Source organism: Chiloscyllium punctatum, chromosome 8, assembly GCF_047496795.1.
Source record: "Chiloscyllium punctatum isolate Juve2018m chromosome 8, sChiPun1.3, whole genome shotgun sequence".
NCBI lineage: Eukaryota > Metazoa > Chordata > Chondrichthyes > Orectolobiformes > Hemiscylliidae > Chiloscyllium > Chiloscyllium punctatum.
The window spans coordinates 73,828,941-73,856,910 of record NC_092746.1 but is presented as its reverse complement, the minus strand read 5'-3'; the positions used below and the strand labels follow the sequence as shown (position 1 = coordinate 73,856,910).

General features: G+C 41.4%; 1 protein-coding gene across 5 annotated transcripts in view; it reads left to right on the top strand.

Moving 5' to 3' along the window:
* Positions 1–27,970, top strand: part of cdk14 (cyclin dependent kinase 14) — a 672,936-nt gene that overhangs the window by 239,288 nt on the left and 405,678 nt on the right. For all 5 annotated transcript variants that reach the window (XM_072575800.1, XM_072575798.1, XM_072575802.1 and 2 more), the window contains one exon: positions 14,105–14,199. In XM_072575800.1, the coding sequence (XP_072431901.1) occupies positions 14,105–14,199 (95 nt within the window). The remainder of the gene's footprint in view (positions 1–14,104; positions 14,200–27,970) is intronic.

The following is a 27,970-nucleotide window of genomic DNA, read 5'->3' as shown; positions in this document are numbered from 1 at the left end:
CGCAGTATAGGCCCTTTGGCCCTCGATGTTGCGCTGATCCAAGCCCACCTAACCTACACTAGCCCACTGTCCTCCATATGCCTATCCAATGCCCGCTTGAATGACCATAAAGAGGGAGAGTCCACCACTGCTACTGGCAGGGCATTCCATGAACTCACGACTCACTGAGTAAAGAATCTACCCCTAACATCTGTCCTATACCTACCACCCCTTAATTTAAAGCTATGCCCCCTCGTAATAGTTGACTCCATACGTGGAAAAAGGTTCTCCTGGTCAACCCTATCTAAACCCCTACTCATCTTGTACACCTCTATCAAGTCACCCCTAAACCTTCTTTTCTCCAATGAAAACAGCCCCAAGTGCCTCGGACTTTCCTCATACGATCTTCCTACCATACCAGGCAACATCCTGGTAAACCTCCTCTCCACCCGTTCCAGTGCCTCCACATCCTTCCTATAGTATGGCGACCAAAGCTGCACACACTACTCCAGATGCGGCCGCACCAGAGTCTTATACAACTGCAACATGACCTCAGGACTCTGGAACTCAATTCCTCTAGCAATAAAAGCCAGTACGCCATATGCCGCCTTCACCGCACTATTTACCTGGGTGGCAACTTTCAGAGATCTGTGTACATGGACACCAAGATCCCTTTGCTCAACCACACTACCAAGTATCCGACCATTAGCCCAGTACCCCATCTTTTTGTTACTCGTACCAAAGTGAATCACCTCACACTTACCCACATTGAACTCCATTTGCCACCTTTCTGCCCAGCTCTGCAGCTTATCCATATCCCTCTGTAACCTGACACATCCTTCCTCACTGTCAACAACTCCACCGACTTTCGTATCATCCGCAAACTTGCTCACCCAACCTTCTAGCCCCTCCTCCAGGTCATTTATAAAAATGACAAACAGCAATGGTCCCAAAACAGATCCTTGTGGAACACCGCTAGTAACTGCACTCCAAGATGAACCTTTACCATCAACTACTACCCTCTGACTTCCAGCCAGCCAGTTCCTAATCCAAACCTCTAATGCACCCTTAATGCCATACCTCCGTATTTTTTGCAGTAGCCTACCATGGGGAACCTTATCAAACGCCTTACTAAAATCCATATACACCACATCTACCGCTTTACCCTCATCCACCTCCTTAGTCACCTTCTCAGAGAATTCAATAAGGTTTGTGAGGCACTATCTGCCCTTTACAAAACCATGCTGACTATCCTTGATCACATTATTCCTATCCAGATGTTCATAAATCCTCTGCCTTACAATTCTCTCTAAGATTTAACCCACAATAGAAGTGAGACTCACCGGCCTATAGTTACTAGGGCTGTCCCTACTCCCCTTCTTGAACAAGGGGACCACATTTGCTATCCCCCAGTCTTCTGGCACTATTCCCGTAGACAACGAGGACATAAAAATCAAGGCCAATGGCTCTGCAATCTCCTCCCTTGCTTCCCAGAGAATCCTGGGATAAATGCCATCAGGCCCAGGGGACTTATCTATCTTCACCCTTTCCAGAATTTCCAACACCTCTTCCCAACATACCTCAAAGCCGTCCATTCTAATTAATTGTGATTCAGTATTCACATCGGCAACGATGTCCAGTTCCTGAGTGAATACTGACGAAAAGTATTCATTCAGTGTCTCCCCGATCTCTTCAGCCTCCACAGGCAACTTCCCACTACTATCCTTGACTGGACCTATTCCTACCCAAGTCATTCTTTTATTCCTGACATACCTATAGAAAGCCTTTGGGTTTTCCCTCATCCTACCAACTAAGGACTTTTCATGTCCCCTCCTTGCTGCTCTTAGCTCTCTCTTCAGATCCTTCCTGGCTACCTTATAACTCTCAATCGCCCCAATTGAACCTTCACGCCTCATCTTTACATAGGCCGCCCTCTTCCATTTAACAAGGGATTCCAATTCCTTATTAAACCACGGCTCCCTCACACGACCCTTTCCTCCCTGCCTGACAGGTACATACTTATCAAGGACACTCAATAGTTGCTCCTTGAACAAGCTCCACATATCAATTGCGCCCTTGCCTTGAAGCCTACTTTTCCAAGTCACGCATCCTAAGTCGTGCCTCACCGCATCATAATTTCCCTGCCCCCAGCTATAACTCTTGCCATGCAGTGCACACTTATCCCTCTCCATCACTAGAGTAAAAGTCACCGAATTGTGGTCACTGTCCCCAAAGTGCTCACCTACCTCCAATTCTAACACCTGGCCTGGTTCGTTATCCAGAACCAAATCCAGTATGGCCTCACCTCTTGTTGGCCTGTCTACATATTGTGTCAGGAAACCCTCCTGCATACATTGGACAAACACCGACCCATCTAACGAACTTGAGCTATAGCTTTCCCAGTCAATATCAGGAAAGTTAAAGACCCCCATACCAACCACCCTATTACTTTCACTCTTCTCCTGAATCATCCTCGCAATCCTTTCTTCTACATCTCTAGGACTATTGGGAGGCCTGTAGAAAACTCCTAACAGGGTGACCTCACCTTTCCTATTCCTAACCTCAGCCCAACTACCTCAGATGGTGAGTCTTCATCCATCGTCCTTTCCACGCTGTAATACTATCTTTGACAAGCAATGCCACACCTCCCCCTCTCTTACCCCCACCTCTGACCCTACTAAAACATTTAAACCCTGGAACCTGCAACAGCCAATCCTGTCCCTGTTCTCCCATGTCTCCGTAATAGCCACAACATCGAAATCCCAGGTTGGAACCCACGCTGCAAGTTCACTTACCTTATTTCGTATACTTCTTGCATTGAAGTATACACACTTCAAGCCACTTTCCTGTTTACAGGCACCCTCCTTTGAGATTGATGCCATGTTCCTAACCTCCCTAGACTCCAGGTCCTGCATCCTAAAGCTACAGTCTAGGTTCCCATGCCCCTGCAGAGTTAGTTTAAACACCCCCCAAGAGCACTAGCAAACCTCCCCCCAAGGATACTGGTGCCCCTCAGGTTCAGGATAGAAAATTAGCTTGGATAGAAAATTGTCAGCATGTGTGAAGAGCTGTGACACTGGGAGGAAAGTTGTTGGTAGATATGTTTGCGAGAGCTGGTGTGAGGACAGATCCCTCTGGGAGCCCATTGTTGATTATGTGCAGGCAGCTGATTTGATATCTAGGATGCGCATTACTGTTGGTTGCTGCTAATGGAGGTGATTAATTGTAGGATTTTCATTCAGATGATTTTGTCAAGTTTTAGTAGCACACCTGTACACAGGCAAAGAATAAGTCAACAAAGGTTGTAAATACTTGTTTGGTAGAATTGAACTTGACATTGCTGAAAAAAAATATGCATTTTGTCAAAGTTTTTTATTTCTAACTCCTTAGGACAACTCTTAGGTCTCCAAATTCAAAAGGAAATCTGAAATGTATACTACATGAAATTCAAATTTTGATGCCTTGATGTACAACCCCTATTGCAGATGGACTTGATGTAGCATTGTCATTGAAAATGCCCCCATTAATCTAATTTACAATTAATTGCAAAGCTGTGTGTAAATCTTAAATCAGGCAGGTTGACAGCATTGCTTGAGAAATGAACCGGTGCGTGGTTGTCAATCTTTTTTGTTTAGAAACCGGTACAGTTTACGTATGCATGGTCTTCACCACATTCTACAGAGAGTCCATTGAGAGTACCCTGAGCAGCTGCATCACTGCCTGGTTCGGGAATTGTCTGTGATCGTAAGACCCTACAATGGACAGTAAGGACAAATGAGAGAATCATTGGGGGTCTGTCTTCCCTCCATTACAGACATTTACACCACATGCTACATCCGCAAGGCTGAGAGCATTGTGGATGACCCCACACATACCCCATTCAAACTCTTCTCCCTCTTGCCATCTGGCAGAAGATATCAGAGCATTCAGTCTCTCACGGCCAGACTGTGCAATAGCTTTCTCCAGCCACTCTCTTTCCCCGCCCCCCTCCCCCCACCCCCCCGAAGCCATCACACCTTACACCATTTGCAATTTTCAGATGACTTATTGAGTTGCTGCTAAAATAGTGTGTTATTAATGATTGTTCATTTTTACGTTGTAATTTGTCCACCACTGTACCTATTGTGTTGTCTCGTCAGGAATTACTGTGCTGTTTTGCACTTTCCTATGCCCTTATGCTGCCCTGTGTATGACTCTACTGTTGTGTAGTCTGTGCGTTCATATAGCACCTTGGTCCTGGAGGTACACTGTCTCATTTTGATTGTACCAGCTGTGTACGGCAGAAATGACAAATAAAGTTACTCAACTCTAATGTTCCATGCATTCTCTTCACAAGCCATTTAAATTTTAAATCATTGAACAGGTATTCCTGCAAATTGTCCTGATGAATAGAAGATGAAAAGCTTCAGCAAAAATACATATCTTTGTTTCAGCAATACTGAATAAAGACGGTTTCTATATGATGTCAGATCTTACTAGAACCCACTCTGAGATCTTTTCAGGACCTTTTCGAGGTAGTTGCTGCCTGTGCATAAACCTGTTGTCAAGGGGAATTGCTACTTTCGGTGTGGAAATTAATCTGTGATAGATTAATATGTGATAGAATGCAGAGTTATGGACCATTGGGTAGCTTCTCTCAGTTGTCACTCACTACTGTCTTGGAATGGTGCCTGTGCTGTGGATGTTGGCAAGCAGATTTGCTAACCATTGCATTCTCTGATTTCTGATGTTCTTGAAGGATTCAGAATAAATCCCATTGACTGTTGCTATTTTGACTTGGTTTGGGTACATGACTTAGGCTGCAACTTCAGTGTAGCACCCTCAGGACTATCCTTTTCAGGTGGAAACAACTTGCTGCCACTAGATGAAGGGATAGCCAGAAAGCTTTAGTGGCCTGTCAAACATCTATCCCACAAAGTGAATCATCTCTGTTTCATACTTGTTTACATTTTTGTTTATATTGGTTTCAAAGGTTCCTTTGGCCAGAACATCAACTGTACTTCAAAAATTGCCTCTGGAGTGCTTTGTGATATACTAAGTTCAGAAAAGATGCAAATTTAGCATAGTTTTTATTCTTTCCATTTTAATAATTCCCTTTGCACAATAATGTAGGAATCATTTGAAATACTTCGTGAAAGCATAAAAACATAGGTAAATGTTAAATGCACCAGATTTTTGAATGCAAAAAATTGTTACTGCAAACCTGTTGCTAATGTGAGAATTTGTTGAAGGATTTACAAAATACCTTGCAAGAACTGTAACAAACACTTCATTCGACAAACGGGCAGAAAACTAGCCACCAGGATACATGAACATCTACTAGCCACAAAAACATGACCCACTTTCACTAGTATCCTTGCATATGGATGTGGAAGGACACCACTTCTACTAGGACAAGCCAAACAGATGCACAAGAATTCTTCTAAGCATGGTATTCCAATCGGAACTCTATCAACAAACACATCGACTTGGATCCCTTTTACCACCCCTCTGAGGAAATGATGTCGCCACAGGAAATGACGTCACCAACCAAGGAAACCCAAACACACAAATGGAAAGCAGACTACACTACTGCTTCATCTGGAGGCTCACTGAAGATGTTACCTAGTATGGTGACGAAATGTCTGAAAACTAACCTTCCAGCTCAGCGAGCAAACCTATATCCAATTTGCTGAAGCATTAGAGATATATGTAATAGCACAAGTTTTCCAAACTAAACTAGTCCCATTTGCCTGCATTTGGTCCTTTTCCTCTAAACCTTCATCCCTCATGTACATATTCTAAATAATGTAACTATACCTGCATCTACCACACCCTCTGGCAGATCTTTCCACACATGAACAACTGTCTCTGGGAAAAAGTTGTCTCTCGGGTCAAGTTTTTAACAAATCTTGCTTCTCTCACTTTAAAAACATGCCTTCTACCTATGAACTGCTGAAGAACATTTGCTATTCACCTTCTCTATTGTCCTCGTGATTTTGTAAATCTCTACAAAGTCACCCTTTAGGCTCCTAAACTTCAGTGGTAATAAGTCCCAGCTTATCCAGCCTGTCCTTGCACCTCAAACCCTCCAGTCCTGTAACATCTGTAACTCTTTTCTGCACCCTTTCCAATTTAATTATATCCTTCCTATAGCAGGGTGACCAGGTGCGTATGTAGTGCTCCAACATGGACTGAAGGGTCTGTTTCCATGCTGTATGACTCTATCAGAGATATTATTGAAGATGTTATAGTCTGAGAGACGAGTGTATTAATCTTAGTTTCTGTTAAGTTTACTCTTAGTACTGAATAATTAAGGAGAGCTGTTCAAATTAATGAGGGATGTTGAGGAATGCAGGAGGGAATAAACCACCTCCTACTATTGTGAGCTAGTAACCAGAAGGCACCAGAAGGATTTACAGTGATTGACAAAAAGCATCTGCATTGAGTTAAGATTTAGAACTAATTATGTCGCAAGGGATTGGAAGCCAGATTAATATCAAGTGTCATAAATGAATCAAGTATATACTGGAAAAGGAGTAATTTGCTGGGTCATGGTGAAGAAGCAAGGGAGTGGGAATGCGAATTGAAGAGCTCTTTTTGAGCACCCTGCACAGGTGGATGGCCTCTTTCTTCATTATATAATTCCATGAATTTCAAAATTCTCCAAAAGCAATCAACACCTAATAAAGGTGGTATTTTCATCTTTAGGGCTTGGAGCAAAGGCAAAATTATAGCCTGAGTTGGCAGGTTTAAGGAATTCTGTCTCTTGCTTCTGGATGCTGTCCAAAACTATGCAGATGTGCAGTACAGGACCACAACAGATGTATGTTTATGAAAAATATTAGTTGAAACAGAGTACAGTGTGGACATTTGGAGATGAGATCTGAGGCAAATTCAAGTATTATACAATGAACAGCACCAACTCTTGTACTGTTATCAACTATCGGAAGCAATACTGAGGGACAGAATTAATCTGCAATTGGAAAGCGAGAGATTAGTCAAGAACAGTCAGTATGGGCTTTGTTAAGGGGCAATCATATCTGACCCGAGCTGATTGAATTTTTCGAAGAGCTGGCGGTCTGTAGGTGACAGCAATGTACTTGACATAGTTATGTGAACTTCTGATATAGTCCTACAAGATAGTGACGGCAAGAGCCCATGGGATCCAAGGAAATTTTGGCAAATTGGATCCACAGTAGGCTGAATGACAGGAAGGAAAAGCTAATAGTTGGGAGGGGTTGTGACTGGAAACCTGGAGTTCCACAGGGATTAGATCAGATTCCCAACAGTGTGGAAACAGGCCATTTGGCCCAACAAGTCCACATTGACTGTCCAAAGAGTAACTCACCCAGACCCATTTCCCTACACTTACCCCTGACTAATGCACCTAATACTATGGGCAATTTAGCCTGGCCAATTCACCTGACTGGCACATCTTTGGACTGTGGGAGCAAACTGGAGCTCCCAGATTGGTGTTGTGACTCTTGCTATTTGTGAATTATTTAGACTTTGAATGTAGGAGAGTTGACCAGTAAAGTTGTGGATGATACAAAATTTGGTGGGATGGTAAATAGTGAGGAGGGTGGCCTTGGGTAACAGGAGGATGTGGATTGGCTTATCAATAGGAAATAGAATTCTGTCCAGATACATGAGAGGTGATACACTCCAGTAAAACAAATAGAACAAGAGAACATACTAATGGTAGCATTCTGGGAATCACTGAGGATGAGAGGGACCTTAGTGTGCATATCCATCAGTCCCTTAAAGTAGAAGGAAAGGTGGCTACATTGGTTAAAAAGGCATTTGGGATATTTGACTTTAGTAGCTGAGGCATAAAGCTTGAGAGCAGGGAGGTAATGCTGGCACTGTTTAAAAAGTTAGTGAGGCCACTGCTCGAGTATTGTGTGCAGTTCAAGAATCCATGTTATTGGAGGGTGGGCAGACAAGATTGATCAGAATGTTGCCTGGGCTGGAGAGTTTTGGTTATGAGGAGAAATTGCGTAGACAGGGGTTGTTTTTATTGGAATAGCGGAGATCGAGAAGGGTGTGATTGAGATGTATAAAGTTTGAATGGGCATAGGAAGGGTAGTAGGAAGAAACGTTTCCCCTTCGTAGAGAGATCAGTGATCCAAGATACAGATGTCAGGTCAGGGGAGATGATATCCTCACTGTGTTATAGCAAGACTGTTGATCCAGAGACTCAGATAATGTTCTGTGACCAGGGTTCAAGACCCATCACGGTCGATGGTGGAAATTGAATTAAGAGTTAACGGTGACCATGAGCTGTTGTCGATTGTCAGGGAAAAATCCCATCTGATATGCTATTACCCTTTAAGGAAGGAAACTACCATCCTTACCTGGTCTGGCCTACATGTAACTCTCAGCAATGTGGTTGACTCTTAACAGTCAGGGATATGCAATAAATGCTGGCCTTGCTGACACCAGAGTTGAGGAGTTCAGAAATATGGAAGACAGTTTTAAATGGGAAACTTTCTTTCATTTAAAGTGTGTGATGGGGCTTGTTTTCATTTTAAACCTCTGAAAGTTGCGGGTATGTGGAATTCTATTCCACAGAGAGCAATGGAGGCTAGAATGTTGAATAAATTCACAGCAACATTTTGATCAGCAAAGGAGTCCAGGGTTTGGGGTGGGAGAGCGTAGCTTGTGTGTCTGTGTGATACAGATGTGAGAATGGAGTTATGGCTCACAAGCAGATCAGCTGTGGTAATGAATGGCAGAGTAGACGTGATCGAATGAATGACTGTTCATAAGTCTTGTGGAGATATATCTCTGCAGTTAGAGAACTTTTGTAAATAAGTTCCACTGCCGTGGAGTTTCTGATTACATAAAGAGTCAGGGCTTTTCTAGTATTCCATAGTTTCAGATTTTTATTTTTAAAAACTGCACAATATAGTTTTCATTTTTCTCGAACTATTAAATGTGGTTTTTGTGAATAAAATATATTCTTATAGTAAGGGGCTGTGTTATTCTTGAACTTTTAGAAATGTTTAACAATGTAAATCCTTGTCATAGTGCCACCACCTGGTTTAGCAAATATTACAGGTAACTATGTATAATACCTGGGCTATAGCGACATAGTGATTATGTAACTGGGCTATCAATCTAGAGACCTGGACTAAGGTTCCTGAGACATCTGTTCATATTGTACAATAGCAATTGAACAAGTCAAAGCTAATTAGCCCTTTTAAAAACTGGAATTGCAAAACAAATATCAAGAAAAAGGAATTGCATTTATAGTGCACTTTTCTTGACCACCGGATGACTCAAAGGTCCTTACAATTTTTTGAAGTGTAGTGCTTGTAACATAGGATCAGTAGCAGCTTTGCTGTTTGTGGGAAATGGCTGTGCACAATGTGGCAATAACCTGTTTTTGTGGTGGTGATTTGATGTTCAGCAATAGCAATGTTGAATAATGTGAGAATAACACTTCAGTCATATAGCTTCTGTGGAGACAATGCCATCATGGACAGTGGCATAGTGACAGGTCAGTTGATGAGGATGACCATAAGATGTAGGAGCAAAAGTACGGTATGCAGCCCATCAAGTTGCCATTTGAGGTCGTGGCTGATCTTATCCTGGATTCTACTTGCCAGCCTTTTTCACCCCATTCCCTTGTTTCCCTTACTTATTTAAAATCTGAATATCTTAACTTGGATCTACTTAACCTAATCCTGACATCACTCTGCAGTAAAGAATTCTACAGATCCCCAACCCTCAGGACATTCTTCCTTCTCTTTAGTGTAAAAGAGCAACCCCTTATTCTGAAATTATGCCTTTTGGTTCTAGACTCTTCCACAAGAGGGAACTTCTTATCTACATCTACATTGTCAGGTCCTCTATGAATTATGCATGTTTTAATAATATTCTGTATTACAATAAGCACAGGCTCAATCTGCTCAACCTCCTCAAGACAATCCTTCCATATCCGGTATTAGCCTAGTAAATCTTCATTGGACTGCCTCCAATGCCAGTATATATTTCCTTTAGATAAGGGGCTAAAACTGCTCACGGTACTCCAGCTGTGATCTGAGTAGTGCCTTGGATAGTTTGAGCAAAATCTCATAACTTCTTTTATTCTATTCCTTTTGAAATAAAGGCGAACATTTCATTTGCCTTCCCTATTACCCACTGAACTTGGATTCTAGGTTTTTATGATTCATGGATGAGAACTTCCAAGTCCCTCCATTCAGTAGCTTTTCTGCGTCTTTCTTCATCTAAATAATATTCAGCTCCTCTATTCTTCCTACCAAAACAGATGACCTCCCATTTTCCCACATTACGTTCCTTATGTCCACTCAACCTGTCTGTCCCTCTGCAGACTCATCTCACCACTCACCCTCCCACTGATCTTTGTCTTGACCACAAACTTAGAGATTCAGTCAATATTTTCCAAAGAATGTGTTCATTTACCACCTGCAGAACCCATGTTTGGCAGTTGTTGTCTTTAGGACTTAGTTAAAAATGGTTCCAAAAAGCCACTGTTGGTGATGGATATTGAAACTTCCCCATCTAGGATGTATTGTTGGCTGGTGCTTATTCTGACTGGTACTCCACTCTGATTTACTGTACTTGATCTGAGGGAGGGTGGTAATCGTCTCCCAGAGGAAGTGGTGGAAGCTGGTACAATTGCAACATTTAAAAGGCATTTGGATGGGTATATGAATAGGAAGGGTTTGGAGGGATATGGTCTGGGTGCTGGCAGATGGGACTAGATTGGGTTGGGATATCAGGTTGGCATGGACGGGTTGGATCGAAGGGTCTGTTTCCATGCTGTACATCTCTATAGCTCTGAGTTTTACTTGTTTAGTGTTTGGGGTCATAACTAGGGTTGTAAGCATAATACATCTTAATTAAGTTAATAAAGAATTTGGAGAAGCATTTTTACCTGTGGTTTAAAAGCTAATGGCATTTATTGCCACATGATGCATTTGGCCAATAGCATGGATGCATTTAGGGACTAAGCAGCTATATTCATAAGCTTTGATTAAACCGTATGGAAACCAGAATTGTGGATTGAATGAATTTCAAAAGAAAAATAAAGACCTGAATTCACATTACACATCCAATGTGTTTTTTTTGAAGTGCAATGACTATTGTAATATAAGACAAGTTGTAACTAATATGTGCTCAGAAAACTGTACAACATTGATATGATAATGTACCGAGAATCTGTTTCTGATTTAAGGGATAAATATTGATTTAAACATCAAGGATAACTCTGCAGTTACTTGAACCAGTGCCTTGAAGTCACTTATCATCTTGAGAGGGCATCTCTGATGTTGCAATACAACCTTAGTATGATACTGGAGTATTCCTCTTTATATTTGTGCTCAAATCCTTTATCAATTCTTGAACATAGCTTTGGGACCATTCTTTCCCCACAGATAGATCTAATCAACTGAGGGTTGACAGTTTTGGAAACACTACTTCCTTCTTTGCTGTAAATTCCATTCAACAGTGGTTATAGCTTAATATTAAATTCACTTTAAATGTAAAAGCACTAAAATCATTGCATTTTAATGTAATAGTTCCATAAAAATTGAAAATGACAAACAATAATTTGCATTTATATAGCTTCTTTGATGTAATAATCATAGCAGGGTGTTGCAGAGGAGTATTATGAAACAACATTTGGCAGTGAGTCACTTAAGGAATGAGCAAGAATGTGGTCAAATAGTACATTTTGAGAAGGAGGGGAGTTTAGGATGTTCTGGATTAGTGATGCTGGAAGAGCACAGCAGTTCAGGCAGGGTCCAAGGAGCTTCGAAATTGACGTTTCGGGCAAAAGCCCTTCATCAGGAATAAAGGCCAGAACTTTTAAAATTGGGAATGATCAAAAGGTTAGACTTGGAAGGGGGTAGATATCGTAAATGGCTTTGAGGTTGGAAGAGATTATAGGGATGGACATTAGTAATACCAGAGTCCAATCTGAAAACAAAGCTGACACTTTTATAACTAAGGTGTTGTTTAACCAGAAGGCAGTGCATGTCTGTGAACACAGGATTGATAAGTGCACAGGACTTTGAACAAGTTATGACATGGGCAGCAGAATGTTAAATGCCTTCAAGTATTACATGGAAAACTAGAGAGAAGAATGCATTCGAATGCTTGTGTCTGGAGCTAAATGATAAGAGCTTCAGTGGTAGATGAACTAAGGGAGAAAAAGGGCTGAGAGATGTTATGGAGGTGGATTAGAGCTGGTTTTAGCGTATGAAATTTTCATCTTGGGATCAAGTTTGCCAACAGTCTAGTTCAACCTCAAACTGTTAGCAAGAAACTTATGAAGTTATTAGTTTGGGAACATTTTTGTGATGCTTTCATGAGAATAAACTTTTTAAACTCTCAGCTGGATTCCAGAGGGTTCTTTGATTCTTGACGTTTTTGATAAGTTAAAGCTGCTTATTGTTCTTTGATTTTGATATCGTCTTGTTTATGATAGGTTTTGTGTAGTAACAGGCTCATGATCAGTTAGGTTTATTCTTGGAGTTGAATTGGTAACCTGGACTGCCTTAAGGTTTTGAAAATGCATATTTTAACATATAAAATGATTATATCAAACTCCCAGTTGATTAGAGTATTTTCAAATGCCTCTGTTTCAAGACAGTTTGCTTTCACTGTTGAAAATAAGCACCCATATAATTTTATAAGTTGCAATAACAACTGGTATGTTGTCAAGGAAAAGTAACTTGAATGACAATCTTTTGGCAGATTTCTGAACTAACATGTTGCTTGATTTCAGTTTTGGAAAATTCCATTCATTTACTCCATATTATTTCGTGACAGTTTTGCTGTATTCATTTTTAGGACCTGTCGCATGTACAGTGAAATACTTTTATTTAATTCTTCACAAAAATTGAATGTGAGGGCAAACTATACATTGTGAAGAGTAAATCTAGTTCATAAATTTGTCAAGTGAAGGTACTTTCCAGGCATTGTGCAGGAATATCATATAGAACAAATTTGCATTGCAGAGGTTGTGTACTGAGAATTTTGGAAATTTGGATGTTTTAAATTCACTGCATTTTGGAGGATTTTCATTGATTTTTAATGAGATTATCAAATCAAGAATTTTGTGGAACCAATGAGCTGTGCACCCAGATTCATGTGTACATTGGCTTGAAGCTCTGTTTAAAGAATGCAATGTTATGTGTTTTGAATGTTTTGTGATTATATCAACAGAAATATGATTGTAGTTTTAGTTTTCCTTTTTTATGTCTATTCACTTGCCCCTCTCCAAAAAAGATTGGCTATTTCTTCAGTTTCTTGGATTTAAATTTTCCTGATTTTTTTTGATCATGCATCCAGCACTCTGGATAGCTAGTCCGATAGTATTGCCAATGTATTGGCAGGTCTTGTCTCGCCCACGATCAGGTTAAAAAGGTGATGGCATTCAGATGTGTGGTTTGGATTTTCTTTGGAACCTAAATTTGGAAAGAGAAATTTTTATTTCACTGTCCCATCTATTCATCCATTGTTAAGGTTGATTTTATAAATACATTGCAAATTCTCCAGTCCAGAGCGCACACTTTTGGAAACACTAGTTGCCCAGAAAATTTTTTGGCCTGAGCCAAACGTCCTTCGATGTCTTTGGCACCATTTTAATGCAGGACTTTGAAGTAGAAAAATGGAGGATGCAATATATTTTTATTACTGGTTTTAAAATGTTTTCACTGTTTAAGCTTCGGGGCAATATTCATATTTTTCCCAACTCTTTCTGATGTGGTTAGGCATTCTAATGTTGTGCTATAATGCAGAAAATTGCAAATTCTAGAAAAAAATTTGTTACCGAGCATTTTGAACAAGTGATCTTACAATGTATATTTTATTGAGTCAGCGAATTAATTCTCTCTTCCAGGTTTTCTTTTAAAATTCAGTGGCGCATAGCTCATTTTTTCCAGTGTGCAGTCCCTTGAAATTTCCTTGTGTGGCTAGTTGCACACATCAGTTCCACAGAACAATACCTGCATAATATTTCTGATGTTGCGCACCAGCACAGTTTAGTATTGGTAATGTTAATTTTAAATGAATCATTGGCACCTGAGGCTTTTGGCCTGTGATCAATCGTCTCTGTCAAGACTAACTATATCATTTCTTAAAAGTTTCCTTTTCATTTCTTTTATAGCTTCCTTGTTGAAAGGGCTGAAACATACTAACATAGTTCTGCTCCATGATATCATTCATACCAAGGAGACCCTGACCCTTGTATTTGAATATGTGGTAAGTGCTTTTCATCTCTGGTTAAGACCAGCTGGTCACTGGTAGAATGACTCAGATTAAGATTACAACATAATTGCATTTGTAATTGTTTTATCCACAAGCTAATCAGTCTTTGTCATGATCTGCGTATTTTCCTTACGCTACTCCCATCCCAGGTGTAGACTGCATCATGTGATTGGCAGGGTCCTCGATAGGGTCTGTAAGCTCTAATACTTTTAAATGTTGTTAACTGCTGGTAAGCTGATGTGTCATTCAGTGCAAACCACTCTTCACTGATTTAGTGCTTTTTAAATAGTTTGCTTTTCAGCTAAATGTGTAATTTGAAGTTACTCCTGCATTTAAAACAAAAACAGTTTACAGCTGCAGTTTTTGTAATTGTAATTTTAACTTGCAAATGCATGTAGAGTTGATTCAAATATTTATCTGCAAAATCACATAACATAAGTTAAACACATGGTATCTGATTTTGTGACAAGTTGAGCTCCATGGTTAACCTAGGCAGTCATCATTTTTCAATTCAGTGCTGCTGGAATGGTCATCATTTACAGATCATTGTTAATTGCCCTTGTGAAGGTTGGTGACCATTATTGACTCATCCTTTATTCAAGAATGACATCTACTCAGTTGCACACTTCTGCTGCACCTTCAGTTGCACCTTCATATTACTGATCAGGTCAATTCCCAACCTGCAGCACTTTGGGCACGTGAGGCAAGTCTCATAAATTAATGGATCTGGAATACTAGATTCTCCCTCGTTGCCTCTGCTGTGCCTCATCATTCACGTGTTTGGACATTGTGTTATTTTGAATGATTGATAGCAAACTGCCAAGTTCACAGAGTTTCAAAGTACCATTGTAGCTTTTGCTTGTTTTTTTTCCCCTGGAAAGCTGGTCATTTGGGAACTGAGAAAATTATACCTGAAGGGGCAGGCATCTTTCAACTATGCTTACAGTCTCCAATCCACCTTTCTTGCAATAATTTTGTCTGAATGGATGTAGAGCTAACTTAAAAAAAATAATGCTGTTGCTTCTCCCTTCACCCCCCCAATAGTTCTGCCATCTCTGGAGAATGTGATGGATGTATTGCCAGTCAAATCTCCATCGCGGTTTTGTCATTTCTAAACAGTCAAGGTCATAAAGTTAACCTTAATTAATTGTTTAGTGTTTTTGGCACTTAGCTTTGCATTTAAATCATTTGAAGCCAAAAAAAATCCCTACTGCCTTTTTAGGCTTTAAAATGTGGGTATTGTCATGTCGAGCAGTCTTGTCCATCACATGGTCAGTGAACTGTAGATGTATGTAGCTAGTGTAATTTTCCTTTTTAATTACTTATGATTCAAGTTGAAGTAGACTGACAATCAAGCTTTGTTTAAACAATTGTTACAAGTGATTACCGAAGGTTCTTTAGAGGTAGAGGTGAAGTTATTGGCAAGAAATTACAGGTACCGCGATTAAAACAATTACAAACAAAACTCTCAGGATACATGTGAAAAGCAGGAAGCAATAAGTCTCTATGGTATACTATTGGAACTCATTGCTTGAGTTCTGTGTTACTGAGGTGAATAAGTTCATATCTGGGAGATTTTGACATGTGAATGGTGCTATGTGAATACAGGGATTAAAGGGTTTTGGAACCACAAAAGCCAGTGTGGGAGTTTGAAGGAGTTTGGGGCTAGCTGTTGCTGAGAGAGGACTGCATACTGAGCAGTTGAACTATGACATTGCATGAATGTTCAATGTTCTTGGCTGGGGCAGATCTGTACTATGGCAAAAAGGTCTTGGTTTTGGCAGCTTTGTCTGAATGGAGTCACCAGCAGAGTTACATTGGAAGAGAGTAATTTCAAGTACGGTTTATAAAATAACAAAGGGCAAGTAAAGAATTTAAACAGGGGAGAGAGTGTGAATTAAGCAAGGTTAAGGAATTTTTCTGTATTATTTCCAGTCAATAGTGGACATTGCAGAGTAAGGTTAACGTCAGATAAAATAAATTTAAAATGAGCTTAAGGTATGGTAGAGCAACTTGGGCAAATGGAATACCTGTCCTGTGGAGGGTTATGAATACTTCATGTGACCCCAGTGGTCGTGTAAGCAGGAGGTGTTACCAACTGCACAAGCTTACGCTTACATTTTGGAGCTTGAGTGATGGCTGGAGTCACTGAGGTACATCTGTGAGGCAGAGAACTAAGTGCAATGCGCGTTCAGAAATTGTTAGACTGCAGATAGGGGCAAGCACGTGATTAGAAAATGGGTGACCACTGAATATCTAAGAAAAACAGGCAGTGCAAATATTCCCAACAATCCCACTTATCTATCGGTTTTCCATTTTGAATACCGGACAGGTGATGATTACTTAAAATATTTGCAGCAAAAGCCAAGCCCATGGTACCACCAGTGGCACAAGTGTACAAGAGGGAAGGAAGTAGTGTGAAAGGGCAGTACTGATGGGGGACTTTTTAGTTAGGGGAAGAGACAGGGATTTCCACAGCCATCAAACAGGATTGTATGATGCCTCCCTGGTTCAAGAATCAAGGATGCCACAAAGTGCCAGCACGATATTGTTCTCCGAGGGTAGGAATATCCACACAATTTTCTAGGCGGCACAGTGGCTCAGTGGTTAGCACTGCTGCCTCATCGTGCTAGGGACTTGTGTTCGAGTCCAGCTTTGGGCAACTCTCTTTGTGGAGTTTACACATTCTCCCTGTGTCTCTGTGGGTTTCCTCCCACAGTCCAAAGATGTGCAGGTTAGGTGGATTGGGCATGCTAAATTGCCCATAGTGTTTAGAGATGTGTAGGCTAAGCGCATTTAGTCAGGGGATACTCTTCGGAGGGTCGGCATGGACTTGTTGGGCTAAATGGCCTGTTTCCACACTGTAGGGATTCTATGATTTACAGTAGTGGCCCACATTGGTAGAAAGGAGGCTGTAATCCAGAATTTAGGCAGCCAGTTAGAAAATTTGGCATATAGGACCTGAAACGTAGTCTTCTCCAGATCACTCCCAGTGCCCTCTACAAGTGAGAATACAGCGCTCCAAAACTAATGCCATGGGGAAGGGCTTTAGATTCCTGTGACTTTGGGACTGTCTTTGGAGGGGTTGAGGGCTGGCATCTGCGCAAGGCAAATTGAACAAAGAGAATATTAGTAATACTAGGCTGCGCAAGATGCTGGCAGAGGCAGATAACATGGGAATAGAAAATGGTGGAAGAAAGTAATGATGTCAAACTCAAGGTTAAATTTACCTTGAGTGCAGGAGTATAGTTCATAAAATAGGGTACAGATTGCCATGTGGAATTATGATGTACTTGCAATAACTGAGACTTAGCTTGAGGAAGGGCAGGGCAGGGTATTAAACGCCCCTGGTTACAAGGTGGGGAGAAAAGATAGGAAAGTTGTTAGAGGGAAAACAAAGGATGAGTGTTGAGAGTAATGGTTGAGGATCTTGCAGACTGAAGAAAGTGGGCATTTCGGAACGTTGAAGGACAGAAACAAATTCCCTAATGCTAAGGATCAAAAGGGTGCAAATGTATTGCTGAATATAATCTGTACTGGGAAGATATGGAGGAACAAATCTACAAAGTAGTTTGTGAAGTTCTTACATCATAGGGTAGTCCTAATGAGGCACTTTTAATTATCCAGATATAAACGAGGACAGTGAGCGTATTAAGGATGAAGCGGAGCAAGCATTCTTAGTTTGCATTCAGGTGAATGTCTGAAAGCTGTATGTGTCCAGTACAGTATGAAAGTGGGCACTGCCAAACCCTTTCCAGTTCTCTCGATATAAAGACCAGCATTCCATTAGCTTTCTTGCTTATTTTCTGCACCTGTTCGTTACGTTTTCAAGATCTATGCATCTGAACCCCAAGTCTCTGAACATCCACTGAATTTAATTCATGCCACCTCTCCTTTCTTGGTCCAAAATGAATAATCTCACACTTGCTTAGATTGTACTCTCTGCCAGTTTTGCCTATTCATTCAATCTATCAATATCCCTTTGTAATTTTATGCTGTCATCTGCACTCTATAATGCTGCCTGATTTTGTCTTCAGCAAATTTGGATACATGACTTTCTATGCCACTGTCTAAGCTAATAAATTATATGAATAATTGAGGCCCTAAAACAGATCCTTGTGGGACCTAACTAGTTAAATTCTGCCTATTTGAGTACCTAAACATTACCCTAATTATTGTTGCCTGCCACTCAGCCAATTTCCTACTTCAGTAATTTTCCCTCCATTCTGTGGCCTTCTCCTTAATTGGTACTGTATATGGACCTCCAGAATGCATTTGATAAGCAACATTAATAGACACTACCCTGTCCACTACATTGTCACCTTTTCAAAAACTTCAGTGAGATTTGTCAGGCATGACCAACCTGCCATGAATCCATGCTGGCTCTCCCTGATTAGCTGCACATTTTCCAGGTGGTCGGTTACCTAATCCTTGATTATAGACTTCAGTTTCCCCACCACAGATATTAGGCTATCAGGCTATCTGGTCCATAATTCCCTGGTTTTTCCTCTTTTGCTAGTCTTAAAAAGTCGCATGCAATTTTCCAATCCAGAGGTGCACCGTAACATACGATTTACATAACTTAAAAGATAGTAAAAACCCACATGATTATTGCATAAAAACATAAAAATTGAATCATTTTTGTACTAAACTCCTGATATGCATTCCCAGCCGACAAAGCTCTGTATGCAAAACATGACAGTCATAACTGTTTTCACAAGATATACTTTTCTAGTCATGAGCTTACAACTATTAACCAAAATAAATACAGCAGTAGTTGGTGTCCTCTCTGCCGTAAAGGGATGCTTCCTTGAGTATTTAATAGTATCCGACATAGCAAAGCCTTTCAGGCTTTACATGGACAAGGACAGAAACAACCTTTCAGACAAGGAAATGATTGAAAATAGCAAACAATTCCCAAAGCTACAATGCTTCCTTTGTGTATTAGATGTAGCAAGAGGCAACTATCCCCATAAACAGTCCCTCTTAAATAGAGTCCTGATTTTTTGGAGGCACAGCAAGTCTTGAAGATGGTGTAATTTGGCTACATTGGAGAGATGTAGATTTAGAATTTGCACGACCTTGCCTCAATCGATAATTGGATTTGGGTCGGAGCTCCTGCTTACAGTAGAATGGCGAGCCCTCCCGTTATTTAAGCAAAGCGTAGTGTTCTACCAACTTAATATATTAATGGCATAAAGTATTCTCTGCTTTTTAAACTTCCATCAACAATTTTAGCATCTGTGTGTCATTGTTTTAGCTTCAGGTAATGACACTGTCTAGCAGTACATTTTAAAATCCAGTAAGATGATGAACAAAGCATTCCTACTGATGTTTCATGTCAACTCTTTGGATGAATGTAGCCACAGTGTAATTATTTTCCGAATAAAATGTGACTTTTCCTTCAGGCAATACTCTGTAACATAGCAAATAACAACTGATCTGTAATTAACATGAAAAAGTGGCTGACTTGTTTCATTTGATGCTTTCATGATATGAAAAATGATTTATTACCTTATTCCTTTTTTGTTCACTTTCTGTAAGGCTGTTCCACTATTGTTACAGTTGATTTGGAGCCTAGAGCGATATCTGATACGGCTTCTTTTAAAACCTTCTGATTAACAATAGATGTTCATCTCGATGTTTTCTTGTCAAATAAGAACTTGCATTAGTTTAGTGCCTATAACATGGTAAACCATCCCAAATCTCTACAAGGGAGAGTTTTATCAATTAAAATTTGATACTGAGCCAACAGGAGGTGGGGTGGGACAAAATGCAAAGACTTTCTCAAAGGAGAAAGTGAATAGCGAGGCAGAGAGGTGCCTAGGGAAGCAATTAGTTTGGTCCAGACAGCTGAAGGCATGACTATCAATGTTGGAGTGATGAAGACAAGTAGAAATGAGCTTTTGTTTTGAACAGGTAAAAACAAGGACTGTCGAAACCAGAGTCTAGATTAGAGTGGTGCTGGAAAAGCACAGCAGGTCAGGCAGCATCCGAGGAGCAGGAGAATTGACATTTTGGGCAAAAAATCCTTGAACAGTCCTTTTCCTTCTCAAGAACTACTATTTGATTTTCAGGAGCTATCTTTTGGTTCTTAGCTTGGTTTTCATTTTCACGAATTGCTTTGTTTGGTTATGCAGCCATTTGGTAATGTTATTTTCGATATTTGTGCCCAGGTATGGGATGCTTGGACTCATTTAGAAGCAGAATTCAAAGAATTAAACAATATCCTGAATCTGGATTAGTGGTGCTGGAAGAGCACAGCAGTTCAGGCAGCATCCAACGAGCAGCGAAATCAACGTTTCGGGCAAAAGCCCTTCATCAGGAATAAGTACAGTGGAGTGACATTGAAAGCCACAAGGAAAATATTAATTTCATACATGTAACATCTAAATCAGCAGAAGACAACAGGTTTTAAGCTAGCAAAACATGTTTCTGGCTTGTTAAATATTTGCCTAACATTGTCACTATACCTCCAGTAATTGTTGTTAGATGAAATGCTTAGAGATGTGTAACCACAAATACAAATTTTAATGAAACAAACTTGTTCAACATTATATTATCCAATTGTGATAGTGCTCATTAGAACATTTTCTACCGCACTTTTTTTTTCTAAATTTCAGAAACCTTAATTTGGCAATGGCACATCAGTTTACAAGTACTCATTGCCTCAGTGATATCAACATTTCCTGATGGATAGCCTAGTATTCCATTTATTGAAAGGTTTAAAAATGAACTCTTCCATGTCTAACTCTTTCCTTTCCTCCTCCACCCCCCCCCCCCACACACACACACACAGACCACACACACACACACTTGTGTGGCAGCTCAGAAGGAAGTGAGGACTGTAGATGGAGAGAGTTAGTTGAAAAATGTGGCACTGGAAAAAGCACAGCAGGTCGGGAAGCATCTGAGAAGCAAGACTGTCAATGTTTCGGGCGTAGCCCCTTCATCAGGAATGTGTCACACATTTTGACCCTGTGTGGCGCCTTTCACTACTTAGTGGCTTCCCTTTCCCTTCCCCTTTGCAGATCATGAATTCTGCTCCCAGTCAGTTGTGTCCCCATGTATCTGCTGTTCCTGTCCTTCGAGGTGGTAATGCTCATGAGTTTAGAAGGTGATGTTTAAGGACCCTTGATGAATTTCTATGGTGCATCTTCTAGATGGTACACATCTTCTCCTGAACATTGATGGTGGAAGGATAAAGTGTTTGTGGATATGGTGCCAATAAAGTGGCTGCTTTGTCCTGGATGGTGTCAAGCTGGTATTGTTGGAACTATTCTCCTTGCACTCCTGACTTGTGTCTTATGGATGGTGACAGGTTCTGAGGGGCCAGGTGGTGAGTTATTTGCTGCTGCATTCTAATTGTCTAACCTGCTTTTGTAGCCACTGTATTTATATGGCTAGACCAGTTTGTGTTTCTGGTTAATGGTAGTTACCAAGATGGTTGAAAGTGGAGGATTCAGATTCTTATGCCTGTAAACATCAAGGGGCGATGGTTAGATTGTCTATTACTGGAGATGGTCATTGCTTCGCACTTGGCATTTTCCACTTGTCAGCTCAAGCCTGGATATTGTCGGGAGTTTGCTGCATTTGGATGTGTATTATAATATCTGAGGAGTTGCAAATGGTGCTGAACATTGTGCAATCATTGTTGATAACTCCACTTCTGACCTTATGATGAAGGGCAGGTTGTTGATGAAACAGTTGAAGGTGGTTGCACCTAGGACATGACCCTGAGGGTGCCCTGGAGGTGAGATGACTGACCTCCAACAAGCACAGCCATTTTTCTTTTTACCAGGTGTGACTTGAGCCAGCCGTCAGTTTTCCCATTGCCATTGGTTTCAGTTTTGATGGGGCTGCTTGATGTTGAGACCTATCACTCTCACCTCCCTGATGTTTGAACTAAGACTGGATAAGGTCAAGAGCTAAGTGGCCCTGCCAGAACCCAAACTGACTATCAGTGACCAGACTGTTACTAAGCAGGTACTGCAAAATAGCACTGTTGATAACATGTCCCATCACTTTACTGTTTGGTGAGTGTAGATGGAGGCATTAATTGGCCAGGTTGGATTTTTGTTTTTTGTCTCTCAGACATACCAGTGCAATTTTCCACATTGTTGTGCAGATGCCTGTGCTATAACTAGTTTCTACTGTTGTCCTCCAGTGTCAGCTCCCACTTCATTACAAATGCAGAACCGTGGAACCTCATTCACACGTGGCATTCACATCCATGTAAATGAGTGGGAAGGTCATCTGGCACTGAGCAGACACAGAACATTCTGCCGTAATGTGTTACCAACCCTAACTTCACCCCGACAAAACCCATTTGCAATACTTCCTTTTTCCACACCTGCTGTTCTTCTTCCTCTCTGGTTATAAAGAAATACATCAACTCTGAGTACAAATCCTTTCACTTTGTCATTCCTCTCAGCAGTAAGTGTTGTGGAAGTTGCTCTATTAAAATAAAGCAGAGATATATGCAGAGATTGCAAATTCAGACCCAGTTAGCCCAAATGCTGAGCAGTCTTAATCTGCTGACTGACATCCACAAGCAGGAATAATGCAGCTGTCAAAGTTGTTTTCACTTGGGCCTCTTACAATGTCAATGTGCCTCCATTTGTAGGAATAATAGTTTAATTCACCCTTTGCCTTGACAGAGTAATATTGCTGCTTTCATTTTACTGGGAATGCATTCTTATTTGTATATAATTTGGATCTTTAGAGTTGATTATTGCATGCTTGTCTCCGGGTAGAATACTGTCATTCTACAAGTAGGGAACTGTGATGTACAAATGGGTATTCATTTCAAAGGACTGAAGTTGAAATCTGAACAAAAATGCAGCACAAAATATTTTTGCATTAAGTTGTGTTTTATTCTTAAATGTTTCTTTGCAACCAAGGTCATTTTTAGCTAAGAGAGCCTTTAGGAGACTCATTAATAGGCACTTAGTTGCATTATTATATCAGTGATGACTAAAAATTGCATTACACTATGCCATGATAACTCCTTCTCCCTTCCCTTGTTTTTTTCTTCATATTTCTTTTCCTGCAGCTGCCATTGGAAAATCGTGGGTGTGAAACAATATGCTACCACTCTGTGTCTTGTCCTTTATTAGAGCTAGATTTAGCTGCTATTTTCCATGTCAGTGCGTGGTATGTGGACAGACTGCATAAAACAAATTGTGCCCTGCAGAGTTTTATGCTCCATTGAATGCTTCCATTCTAGTTTTTTTTTGTGTTCTGAATTTCAGCCAGATCAGTTTTGTTTTGTCTATCCATGACAATGTATGAATGCAAGAAAAGTAGAACTTTGAAGGACATTTTCAAAACCCATTCTCAACTTGAAATGTGTGGTCTGTTTTTGAGGAGTTTTTGAGTCATTTTCTATCATTCTGCAAGTGTGGGGTCATTTGTTTTGAGTTATAAGCACCTTTTGAAATTCAGTCACTTCTGTTTTTTTTATTTGACTTGCAATTATTTAAGATTATATACATTTTGTGAAAAATAACTATATTTCATGTAAGAGATGTCCCATAATTTGAAGAATACTGTCTGGTCTCGGTGATGGATGAGTATGGTGCAGCAAATGCCTTTGACATTTCACCCAAGCATCTGTATTTGTCCTCTTTTGGAGAAACCCTGACAGAAAAAGTACAAAGAAGCTAATGTGAACTTTAATTATTATTTTAATAAGCTTTTGTTGAAGCTCTCAATCCAGTGGGCATCTATTTAAATTATATGAAAGATTTTGGATACAATCATTTATAAGCCGATAATGAACCCAAAACGTTTTTTGTTACAGTTGCATTTTATAGTAACAAGTCATGTTCAATCACAGCTGTTGAGGTGGACTTTTTCTTTTGAACAGTCTGTTAGTAAGGGAGAAAGGAAAAGTATAACAGTGACTGGAACTGATGGGGCATGAAAGATCTGTGCACTTTAACGGATGAAAAGCCAACACAGCGGAAAAGCTACAACAGTCTCTGTTTTCATTGAGACGTTACAGGCTGGCGGCTGCATGATGTCATTGCCAGAAGCCAAATAGCACTTTTTAGTTTTATTCGAAGTACTTCCACATTATTGGTTTCTGTGATGGGAATGAAGTTAGAAGGTTCTGTAGCCCATTCATAAGCTTCAGGCTGTTCATCCATTTGAGACTTATAAATGGCAGCTGCAGCCACTTAAACAGAATGATAGGCCAACGAGATTTGAAGATTTACAGGAAGTTGGGTGACTACGGATTTAGATTTGACACATAATTCCTTAATGGAATGGGTACTCTGATGCTACAATGCCACAGGTACATGCACAAATTGTTCTTTTTATGAAAAGTAATTCCTGTAAAGAAAAAAACCAAATTGGGACAGTAAATAACCTGAAGGCCTTGACCATGAGAGAAAAGAACAGCTGGAACATATAGTCGTGTGTCCTAATGTGATAATGGATGGCCAGTGTATTGAGGTTATTCTCAAACTTTCTGTGAAAGTTTGCTCATGATATAAGCAGTGTGTGTTCTTTGTCATTGTAAAACAATTTGCCAACTGTTGTGGCTATTTTACTGATTGCTTGGCATGTTTAGATCCACAAGCCTGACCACCCTGGCCGACCCATTGTCTCAGCATGCTCCTGCCCCACTGAACTCATCTCTACCTACCTCGACACTGTCCTATCCCCCCTAGTCCAGGAACTCCCCACATACGTTCGAGACACCACCCACGCCCTCCACCTCCTCCAAGACTTCCGTTTCCCCGGTCCTCAGCGCCTCATCTTCACCATGGATATCCAATCCCTCTACACCTCCATCCGCCATGACCAGGGCCTCCAAGCCCTCCATTTTTTCCTCTCCAGACGTCCCCAACAGTACCCTCCCACAGACCCTCATTCGTTTGGCCGAACTGGTCCTCACACTTAACAATTTCTCCTTTGAATCCTCCCACTTCCTCCAGACCAAAGGGGTAGCCATGGGCACACGTATGGGCCTGTCTCTTTGTTGGCTATGTAGAGCAGTTGATCTTCCGTAATTACACCGGCACCACTCCCCACCTCCTTCCTCTGCTACATTGATGACTGCATTGGCGCCACCTCGTGCTCCCGCGGGGAGGTTGAGCAATTCATCAGCTTCACCAACACATTCCAACCTGACCTTAAATTTACCTGGACCATCTCTGACGCCTCCCTCCCCTTTCTGGACCTCTCCATCTCCATTAATGACGACCGACTTGACACTGACATTTTTTACAAACCCACCGACTCCCACAGCTACCTGGATTACACCTCTTCCCACCCTACCTCTGGCAAAAATGCCATCCCGTATTCCCAATTCCTCCGGATCTGCTCCCAGGAGGACCAGTTCCACCACAGAACACACCAGATGGCCTCCTTCTTTAGAGACCGCAATTTCCCTTCCCACGTGGTTAAAGATGCCCTCAAACACATCTCATCTACATCCCGCACCTCTGCCCTCAGACCCCACCCCTCCAACCATAACAAGGACAGAATGCCCCTGGTGCTCCCGTTCCACCCTACCAACCTTCACAAAAACCAAATCATCCGCCGACATTTCCGCCACCTCCAAACAGACCCCACCACCAGGAATACATTTCCCTCCCCACCCCTTTCCGCCTTCCGCAAAGACCCTTCCCTCCGTGACTACCTGGTCAGGTCCACGCTTCCCTACAACCCACCCTCCCATCCTGGCACTTTCCCCTGCCACCGCAGGAACTGTAAAACCTGTGCCCACACCTCCTCCCTCACCTCTATTCAAGGCCCTAAAGGAGCGTTCCACATCCATCAAAGTTTTACTTGCACATCCACTAATATCATTTATTGTATCCATTGCTCCCGATGCAGTCTCCTCTACATTGGGGAGACTGGGCGCCTCCTAGCAGAGCGCTTTAGGGAACATCTCCGGGACACCCACATCAATCAACCACACCGCCCCGTGGCCCAACATTTCAACTGTCCCTCCCACTCTGCTGAAGACATGGAGGTCCTGGGCCTCCTTTACCACTGCTCCCTCACCACCAGACGCCTGGAGGAAGAACTCCTCATCTTCCGCCTCGGAACACTTCAACCCCAGGGCATCAATGTGGACTTCAACAGTTTCCTCATTTCTCCTTCCCCCACCTTACCCTAGTTCTAAACTTCCAGCTTAGCACTGTCCCCATAACTTGACCGTACTTGTCCTACCTGCCTATCTCCTTTTCCACCTATCCACCCCATCCTCTCCTCCCTGACCTATCACCTTCATCCCCTCCCCCACTCACCCATTGTACTTTATGCTACTTTCTCCCCACACCCACCCTCCTCTAGCTTATCTCTCCACGCTTCAAGCTCACTGCCTTTATTCCTGATGAAGGGCTTTTGCCTGAAACGTCGATTTCAAAGCTCCTTGGATGCTGCCTGAACTGCTATGCTCTTCCAGCACCACTAATCCAGAATGTTTTTAATGTTGACATTTAAACTATGAACATTTTCAATGTGCTTGAGTGAGCATAATTGATATTAAAATATTTTGAACAAAACTGTTAACGTATAGCCATGTACTTAAAAGTCATTCATCCCCTCTTCAAGGGAAGATCAACTTTGTATTGATTTTGCTTCAGCAGTGCTCAGTGAAAATGTATGTTACCAAGGACTAGGGTATTATACTGACCTCTGCTGTCACTGTAAGTTCAGGCATCTATTTCAAAGATCAGTTACTGTCTGGGAATATAAATGCTTCCTGACATTTTGGCTATTCGTGTTCCACCCCACCCTCATTCACATCACCTTTTTATTGTTTCTTCCTTGCTTTTCTTAAATCCTGGAGTTCTGTCACTTGATAGCTATGTGGGAGTGCTGTCATTATGTAGGCAGCTTTTCAGAAAAGATGCCTCATCATGATTGTATCGAGGGCAAGTCTGCATGGATGATCAATGCTGACCTTGCCAGTAATGCCATTTTTTAAAAAAACTGTCAAAGTGTGAATCCACTTCTTAAGGTTTCTGGTCAGAATGAAAGTATAATGATGGGGAAGAATGAAGGTCTGTTCCTGCATTCTGGACATCGGGGGAGTTCACCTCTTCAGATTTACATCTGACCCAGTGTTGGCAGCTTTCCCCCACAATCACTTCAAATTAAACACTAATGTGAATAAGACCATAAGACATAGGAATGGAAGTAAGGCCATTTGGCCCATTGAGTCCACTCCGCCATTCAATCATGGCTGATGGGCATTTCAACTCCACTTACCCGCATTCTCCCCGTAGCCCTTAATTCCTCGAGACAGCAAGAATCTATCAATCTCTGCCTTGAAGACATTTAGCGTCCCGGCCTCCACTGCACTCTGCGGCAATGAATTCCACAGGCCCACCACTCTCTGGCTGAAGAAATGTCTCCGCATTTCTGTTCTGAATTTACCCCCTCTAATTCTAAGGCTGTGTCCACGGGTCCTAGTCTCCTCACCTAACTGAAACAATTTCCTAGCGTCCACCCTTTCCAAGCCATGTGTTATCTTTTATGTCTCTATTAAGTCTCCCCTTAATCTTCTAAACTCCAATGAATACAATCCCAGGATCCTCAGCCGTTCCTCATATGTTAGACCTACCATTCCAGGGATCATCCGTGTGACTCTCCGCTGGACACGTTCCAGTGCCAGTATGTCCTTCCTGAGGTGTGGGGACCAAAACTGGACACAGTACTCCAAATGGGGCCTAACCAGAGCTTTATAAAGTCTCAGTAGCACAACGGTGCTTTTATATTCCAACCCTCTTGAGATAAG